At 72.2% G+C, this 8,370-nt stretch overlaps 2 protein-coding genes across 2 annotated transcripts; both read left to right on the top strand.

Moving 5' to 3' along the window:
• Window positions 1-1,771: 1,771 nt before the first annotated feature.
• Window positions 1,772-2,398, top strand: AURANDRAFT_21261 (hypothetical protein; the record flags this gene model as incomplete). The annotated part of the gene is made up of 1 exon (XM_009035750.1): window positions 1,772-2,398. The coding sequence occupies one exon, from the start codon at window positions 1,772-1,774 to the stop codon at window positions 2,396-2,398; it is 627 nt and encodes a 208-aa protein (XP_009033998.1).
• Window positions 2,399-6,615: 4,217 nt separating this feature from the next.
• On the top strand, window positions 6,616-8,370 carry AURANDRAFT_21065 (hypothetical protein; the record flags this gene model as incomplete). The annotated part of the gene is made up of 1 exon (XM_009035751.1): window positions 6,616-8,370. The coding sequence occupies one exon, from the start codon at window positions 6,616-6,618 to the stop codon at window positions 8,368-8,370; it is 1,755 nt and encodes a 584-aa protein (XP_009033999.1).

Here is an 8,370-nt window from a genome sequence, read left to right as displayed (position 1 = left end):
CCGCCGAAGCGCGGGCCGCCGCGGTCCAAGCGCGGGCCGCCACCCGTCGGCAAGTTCCGCGTCCCGGCGCCCGTCGCCGCGGGCGGCGCGCCCGCGCCGCCGGCGCCGCGAGCCGCCGCGCCGCCGCCGCCGGCCGCCGCGCCGCCGCCGCCGGCCGCGTCGACGCGGGCCGCCGCGCCTCCGGTCGCCTGGGCGCCCAAGGAGCCGTCGGCCGCGTCGACCCGGGCCGCGGCGCCTCCGGGCGCCTGGGCGCCCAAGGAGCCGGCCGCCGCGCGTCCGAAGGAGAACCGCGCGCCGCAGCCCGCGGGCCTCACGAGCGCGCAGCGCGCGCGCATCGAGGCGAACAAGCAGGCGGCGCTCCTCAAGCGCCGCGCGCGCCAGTAACCGAGGAAGTTAGAACCCCCCCGCGCGGTCGTCCGCCTCCTTGAGCGCGGACCGCACCCAGGCCTCGAGCGTGCGCACCGCGCGGCCCTGGCGCTTCGAGAAGGGCGCCACGCTCGTCTTGAGGCGGCCGTCGAGGAAGGAGTGGAGGGCCCGGCGCTTGAAGTCTTCGATGGGGCCGACGTCGCGCGCCGCGGCCTTGAGGTCGTCGCCGTCCTTCGCGCGGCGCACGAAGTGGGGCCACTTGACGTCCTCGGGCATGCCGCCGTCGCCGTGGACGAGGACGAGCAGCGCGGCGGCGAGCAGGGCCAGGTCCTCGGACGGCGTCTTGATCCGCGCGAGCGCGCGCAGATCCGCGGCCGACGGCGGCTTCGGCGGCCCGAGCCGCGCGTCGTCGCTGAAGCGCACGGACCCCGCGGGCTCCGTGAGCAGGTCGTCGTCGTCGTCGTCGAGGAACAAAGCCCCGGGCACGGACCGGGCCCGCGACGCGACGGTCGACGACGCGACGGTGCCGGGCGCGGACTCGCGCGATCGCCGGGACGGATCCTCGAGCGACTGCGTCGACGCGGCGAGCCCGAGGCTCCGTGACACGGCCGCGCCGCGGTTCGGCGAGCCGGGCCACCGGTAGGGCTTCTGGCGCGCCGCCGGGTTGCCCACCTGTGTGGAAATCAAACGGTGAGCCGGGTTATCCCGACCAAGTCTCGAGCTCGGTCGCATCGACGTCGATTCGGCCGATTTTTGGACGCGTCGTCTGCTCTCGGCGAGTGCTCGACGGAGGAATACATGGTCGCATGCCGAATCGCGCACGTTGAAGTGTTTTCCACACAGGTTGCCCACCAAGTGCGGCGCGAACCACGTCTGCGCGCGGCGCACCGTCTCCATCTCGCGGTCCGCGCGCGTCTTCCGCTTCTTCGCCAGGAGCCGCGCGGACGTCTCGCCGTAGCTCGACGGCGGGCCCTGGGACGCGAAGGACCCCACGGCGAGCGCGTTGGACCGCACGCTCGGCAGGCTCAGCCGCCCGGGCTGCGGGGCGGGCGCGAAGGACTGGCGCGCCCAGCCGCTGTCGTCGCCCCAGGAGAACGGCAGGACCCGCGGGTCCTCCTCGTCGCGCTTGCTCTCGATGAGCAACGCCAACGCCGTCCGGCCGATCATGGGTCTGGCGCAGGTGCTGGTTCAGGTTCTGGCGCAGGTGCTGGTTCAGGTTCTGGCGCAGGTGCTGGCTCTGGTTCTGGTGCAGGTGCTGGTTCAGGCTCTGGCGCAGGTGGCTCTGGTTCTGGGGCAGGTGCTGGTTCAGGCGCAGCGCTGTTGGGAGAGCCCAGCCGACTGCGAGAGCGCCGCGCTACGAGCAACCGCGGCGGATACGTGAGGTTGTCGTTGCTTCGCCAAGACGATGCTCGTGCTCCGACGCGCGGCAGGCGCTCCGTCGCGGTCTGCTCTCGGGACGTCACGGGTCGCACGTCCTCGACGCGCGCAGGAACGTGGCGTGACCTTTGAGCACCACGGCTGCACGCCCGACGTCGCCGCCGCGGCCTTCTGCGCGTCGACGGCGTCGGTCGTCGGCGACGTCGCGCTCGCCCGCGACGCGTCGGTCTGGTACAACTGCGTGCTCCGCGGCGACGGCGCGGCCATCCGCATCGGCGCGCGGTCGAACATCCAGGACGGCACTGTCGTCCACGTCGACAGCGACCGCCTCGGCGCCAAGGGCTCGCGCCCGACGATCGTCGGCGAGGACGTCACCGTGGGCCACATGGCCCTCCTCCACGCGTGCACGCTCGGCGACCGCTCCTTCGTCGGCATGAGCGCGACGGTCATGAGCCACGCGACCATGGAGGAGGACTCCATGCTCGCGGCGGGCAGCTTGCTCACGGGCGGCAAGACCGTCGGCGCCGGCGAGCTCTGGGGCGGCCGGCCGGCCAAGTTCATGCGCCGCCTGAAGCCCGGCGAGATCGACTTCATCGTCGAGTCCGCCGCCGCCTACGTCGACTTCGCCAGGTCGCACGCGCCGGGCGACGCGTAGTTTTGTTGAAGATGTTGTTTCCCTAAAGGTGCCGTAGCTGCCCGAGGTCGGCATGGCTTCCCACCATCGAGTGGGGCCCGCTCGCATAGCCTTCGGCATGGCTTCCCACCATCGAGTCGGGGCCTGCTGCCCGACGTGAGTGCGCTCACATAGCTCACAACCATGATGCGCGCAACGGCCGTCCTCCTCTGCCTCGGCGGCGCTGCGGACGCCTGGACGGCGGAGCGCGGCCGGAGCCTCTGCGCCGCGGCGACGGCCCAGGTCGAGGCGCTGACGCCGGCGGTGGAGAAGACGACGGCGGGCCTCGACGCTGCGGCGGCGGAGGCGCGGATCCTCCACCGGCTGCGTGCGGGGACGCTGGAGCCCGTCCGCACGGCCTTCCCCGAGCAGCACGCGCCCACGCGGGTCGTGCGGATGCGGCTGCCCGACGACCTCCGGGCCCGCGTCGCGGCGGACGTGCTGCGCATCAAGGCCCTCGAGAAGGGCATCAAGATGGTCACGGACACGGAGATGCTTAATGGATATCTACCGTGGTCCCTCGAGTTCGAGAACAACGTCCTCGTCAACGCGGCGTGCCCGGAGTTCTACGCGCTCAACGCGGACGTCGTGGCGCGCGAGTTCCCGGACGTCGTCGCCTGCGACTGCAACGCCTTCGGCGTCCCCGCCGGCGGCGGCCAGTCCCAGGCCTACGGCCTGCATCACGCGTCGTCCTTCGCCTGGCAGACGGCGCCGTGGCACCGCCGGCGCTGGTTCACCGTCGAAAAGCACGCGTCGTTCCACACGGCCGTGACGCCCACGGACGAGTTCGCGAGCCCCTTCTCCATCTTCGACGGCCACGTGCCCGAGCAGTTCAACGACGCCTACGCCGCCGCGAGCCTCCTCGGGGACCCGGCGACGGACTCGGCCACGCGGCGCCTCGCGAGCCTCGCGTTCGGAGAGATGGATGACGACCCTCTCTCCCTGGTGGGCACGCCCTGGCGCCGGTCGCTCATGGACTGGCTCACGGCGGCCTACTGGCGGCAGCAGGCCTGCGGCCCGAACGCGACGGCGGGCGACGGGACCTGGTGGCGCCTCGAGCCCGGCGACGCGCTCTTCTTCAACAATTGGCGCGCGCACTCGGACACGGGCCTCGGGTACGGCACGAAGGACCGCGTCTCCCTGGACCTGCGGTGCTACGGGCCCATGGACGTGCCCTGGCCCGTGACGAACACCGTGGATCTGTTGAAGCGGACCATCGTGGGGCGGACCATGCTCGCGACCGAGGAGGTTTTTTTGGGTTGCGTCCTCGCGCTCTTCAACTACACGTCGACGGCCGACTTCCTACTCCGCGTCCTCGGCGAGGACCCGGGCCTCCCGCTGCGCTACTTGGCCGGGTCCATCGAGCTGAGCTTCATCGGCGGCGGGCACTTCCGCCTCCTCGACCCGGCGAACTCGGAGGGCCTCCGGCGCCACTACGCGGAGCGCATAAGGCCCGTGCTCGAGGGCGCCGTGGCCCCGCGCTGGGACGCGTTCCGCGCGTGCCTCGCGGACAACCACGACGTCATCGCCACGGGCGTGCCCGAGTCCGACGCGCGCCTCGACGCGCTCGCGCCGCTCGGGACCTCGCGCCTCGACGACCTCCGCGCGACCGCGTTCTTCGCGCGGCTCCTCGCCGGGGAGGCCGCGCGCCGCCGGCGCCTCCGGTTTCCCCGCGTCGCGGCCGCTTTGGCGTGCCTCTGGGCGGCCCGGCGATGGTCGAAGCGCGGTTAAAAGAGGTTCGCCTCGTCGTCGGACTCGAGGCCGCCGTCCGACGGCGACGCGGGCGGCGGCCGCGCGGGCGCCCTCGGGCAGGCGACGCACGCGGCCGCCGGCTTCCCGGGCGCGCAGAGGGGGCAGGCGCCGGGCCTCGAGAAGCCCATGTCCGCGAGCCGCGACCCCGGCGGCGTCGACCCCGCGGCGAACCAGTTGACGACGAGGTCGTGCTGCTCGTCGTAGTCGAAGTCGTCGTCGAAGTCGAGCGAGGACCACACCAGCACGGGGCCCTCGCGGTGCCGCGCGTCGGAGAGGCCGTCGCTCGGGTGGCCCAGCGCCTGCTGCACGTAGCGCGTGCCGCGGATCATCTCGTCGACGTTGATGTGGCTGTGGCCGAAGCCGTGGACGCGCGGCGCGAGGCGCTCGAGCTGGACGTCGAGGTCGTCGCAGCCCATGACGTGGCGGAAGGCGACGAAGCCCGGGAAGAGGGAGTCGACCTGGGGCACGAAGTGGGAGAAGGAGATGACGGGCCGGTCGCCCCGATGCCGGTCGACCCAGTCCAGCGTCCCCTCGTTGAGCGCGAGGAAAAAGTCCGCGACGCAGTCGTCCAGGCTCGACGCGCAGCCGGGCCAGGGCCACGCGCAGGCGCCGTCGAAGTACTCCAGTAAACCCGCGTGGCTCGCGCCCTCGGCGCGCTTGTACCAGGAGAAGAGCGGCACGACGAGCGCGTCGCCGACGAACGCGGGCGACGTGTGGACCCCGAGCTCGTCGCAGAGCTGCAAGATGCGGAAGAGCTTGTCCACGGAGTCCGCCGGCGGCGGGCGCGACGGCGACTCGTCGCCGCCGGTGTCGCCGGTCCGCGCCGCGCCGCGCGCGTCGAGCATGACCCAGAGCTCGTGGTTCCCCGGCGCGAAGAAGACGTGCTTGAACTTGGCCCGGAAGATGCAGAGCGCCGCCGCGAGCGCGTCGAGGTTCGTCGCCACGTCGCCGGCGACGATGACCGCGTCGCCGGGCCGCGGCGCCAAATCGTCGAGCCACCGGCCGTTCTCCGGCGCCTCGACGTGGACGTCGGAGATGAGCCAGATGCGCTTCGAGTCCGAGAGCTGGGCGCCGCGGCGCGACGCCGTCGCCGCCTCGTAGGCCGCGAAGGCGTCCGCGGGCCGCGCCCAGCTCCGGAGGCCCGTCGTCGCGTCCAACGGCGCGACGAAGTCGCGCGGCGTGCCGACGCGCGCGGCCGCGGCGAGGTGCTCGTCGGACCGCGGCGACGGCGCGGGGTTTGCGGACGCGTCACTCGAAAGAAAGGGCGCCGCGAGCGCGTCCCACCAGGAGCCGCGCGCGCGCTCTTGCCGCGGCCGCCGGGCCCGCGGCGAGTCCGCGCGCGGCCGGCGCACGGGCCGCGGCTTGAAGAAGGCCTTGGGCGCGCGCGTCGCGTCCTCCAGGTCCGCGCCGGCGTGCTTCGACATGAGGTGGAGGCTCACGACGAGGTGGACGACGTGCTTCACCTGGAGCATGCCCTGCCGGCTCAGCCCCCGGCCGCCCGCGGCGGCGCCGGCGCCGCCCTCGGCGTCGCAGCGCGCGGCGAGGTCCCCTAAGATGGCGGCGGCGTCGCCGCCGGGCTGGCCCAGCGCGCCGCCGAAGATCTNGGCGATGTGCGCGCCGTCGAGCCGGCCCGCGGCGACGCGCGCCGCNCATGACCCGGAGGAGCTGCGCCGTCTGCCGCGCGGCCGAGCGCCGGAAGTCCGCGGTGTCGCGCGCGACGAGGCCGCGGTCGATGAGCGCGCGCGCGGCGGCGACGCCGCCGCCGTCGCGGCCCCGCGCCTCGGCCGCGCCGTAGCGCTCCGCGAGGCGCTCCAAATCGTCGGCGACGGAGCCCGCGCTCCGGAGCCGCGGCGACCCCCCGTCGTCGCCGCCGCTGTCCGTGTCGTCGTCGTCGACCTCGCCCGACGCGATGGACCGCGGCAAAGACGCGGGCCCGGGCAGCTCCGTCGCCGCGGCCGCGCAGAGCAGCTCGAGGCGGCACTGCTCCTCGGACGTGCCGTAGCCGTCGCGCAGGAGGCCCGCGGCGGACTGCAGGTGGGCCACGGTCATGCTCCGCGGCAGGCCCGGCGCGACGAGCACGGCGTCGAGCAGCCGGTCGCCGCCGGCGCGCGCGCCCGCGGGGTCGCACCGGGCCGGCGCGTCGGCCTCCGTGCGCGGCGAGCCGGAAAGCGTCAGCCAGGCGTCCCAGGTCTGCAGCGTCTCCACGCGCGGCAGGCCCGCGGGCGACGCGCCGTCGCGCGGCGACGCCATCGCGTCGATTAGTGAGGGTCGCGTGCGAGCAGTGCGCGCGTGACTCTCGCCATGCTCCCTGCCAAAAAGATGGCACGGTCAGCTTCTTGAAGATATACAACGCGGGCGGGCTGCTCGTTTCGAGCTGCTGCGCTGCGGTTGTTAGGCCGACCGCCGTCGCTCGCAGTCGCGGTCCGGGGCGCGGGGGGTGAGGCGCCATGGAGGTCGCCTACCTCTACACGAAGGTGCGGAGCGACTTTGGGAAGCAGGTGCGCTTCGAGGACCCGGAGACGCGCATCCTCTTCAGCGTGGCCCCGAGCGACGAGTTCGACAAGTCCTTCGTGCTGCGGAACCCGAGCGTGGCGACGCTGGACACGAGCCCCCACATGAGCGAGCACGAGACGAACACGGAGCGCCTCGTGGTGAAGAACTCGAGCATCCGCCACATGGAGGGCGGCTGGCCCAAGGACGTCGACGCCGCGGAGCCGACGGACGTGAACCGGTACCGCAAGAAGGCGGAGAAGGACGAGGACTACAAGACGACCATGAAGAACCTGGGCCCCATCATCTCGCGCTGCATGCGCCAGAACAACACCATCGACATCTACGAGGAGTACTTCTCGCGCGACGACCGCGACTGGTCGGGCGAGCCGCCGAGCGCCAAGGGCCTCGCGGTCTTCCGGGACCCCAACGCCATGAAGCGCACGGCGACGTCCATCCACTGGCACCCCGAGGGCCCGACGAAGATCGCCGTGTCCTACTCCATCCTCAACTTCCAGGACTCGCGGTTCGCGTCCGCGCGGCTCCCCGTGCAGAGCTACATCTGGGACATCATCAACCCGAACACGCCGGACACGGAGCTCACGCCGCCGAGCCCCCTCTGCTGCCTGCGCTTCAACCCGAAGTCGACGGACACGCTCGTCGGCGGCTCCTACAACGGCCTCGTGACGTTCTACGACCTCCGGCGCCAGGGCGGCGGGTCGCCGCTCGAGTCGTCCGTCATCGAGAAGAGCCACCACGACCCCATCTACGACGTCTTCTGGATCTCGTCGAAGACGGGCAACCAGTGCGCCTCCGTGTCCACCGACGGCCAGATGCTCTGGTGGGACACGCGGCGCCTCGGCGAGCCCGTCGACAAGCTCCTCCTCAACTCGGACGCGAAGGGTTCGGGCATGGTGCTCGGCGGGTCGTCCATGGAGTACAACAAGGAGATCCCGACGAAGTACCTCGTGGGCACGGAGCAGGGCATCGTCCTCTCCCTCAATCTAAGGAACCGGAAGCAGAACAACGGCATCACGGTCTACGACGCGGGCGCGGGCAAGCACCACGGGCCCATCTACTCCATCCAGCGCAACCCGACGCACAACAAGTTCTTCATGACCGTCGGCGACTGGACGGCGCGCATATGGATGGAGGACCTGAAGACGCCCATCATGACGACGAAGTACCACTCCGCGTACCTCACGTCCGGCTGCTGGAGCCCGACGCGCGCGGGCGTCTTCTACGTGACGCGCATGGACGGCGTCGTCGACATCTGGGACTACTTCTACCGCCAGAACGAGGTCGCCTACAGCCACAAGGTCGGCGACGCCGCGCTCTCGGCCATCTCCGTGTCGAACGGCTCCGGGCGCCTCGTGGCCGTCGGCGACGCGAACGGCACCGTGTCCCTGTTGGAGGTCTGCGAGTCCCTCGCCGCGCCCCAGGCCAACGAGAAGAACGCCATCGCGTCCATGCTCGAGCGCGAGACGAAGCAGGAGAAGAACCTCGAGCTCCGGGACCGCGACTTGCGCCGCGCGCGCGAGAAGAAGGACGAGGCCCGCAAGAAGGAGTGCGCCGACGAGAAGGAGAAGAAGGACGCCAAGATGGAGGAGCAGCTCCGCACGGTGGACGCCAACTTCCTCAACATGATCAAGGAGGCCGAGGACGACGAGTCCAAGGTCGAGGGCGTCACGCTCGACGAGTCCCACGCCTAG

Source organism: Aureococcus anophagefferens (assembly GCF_000186865.1).
Source record: "Aureococcus anophagefferens unplaced genomic scaffold AURANscaffold_3, whole genome shotgun sequence".
NCBI classification, from domain to species: domain Eukaryota; class Pelagophyceae; order Pelagomonadales; family Pelagomonadaceae; genus Aureococcus; species Aureococcus anophagefferens.
Note: the sequence above shows the minus strand (reverse complement) of the source record. Positions and strands in the feature narration are given on the sequence as shown.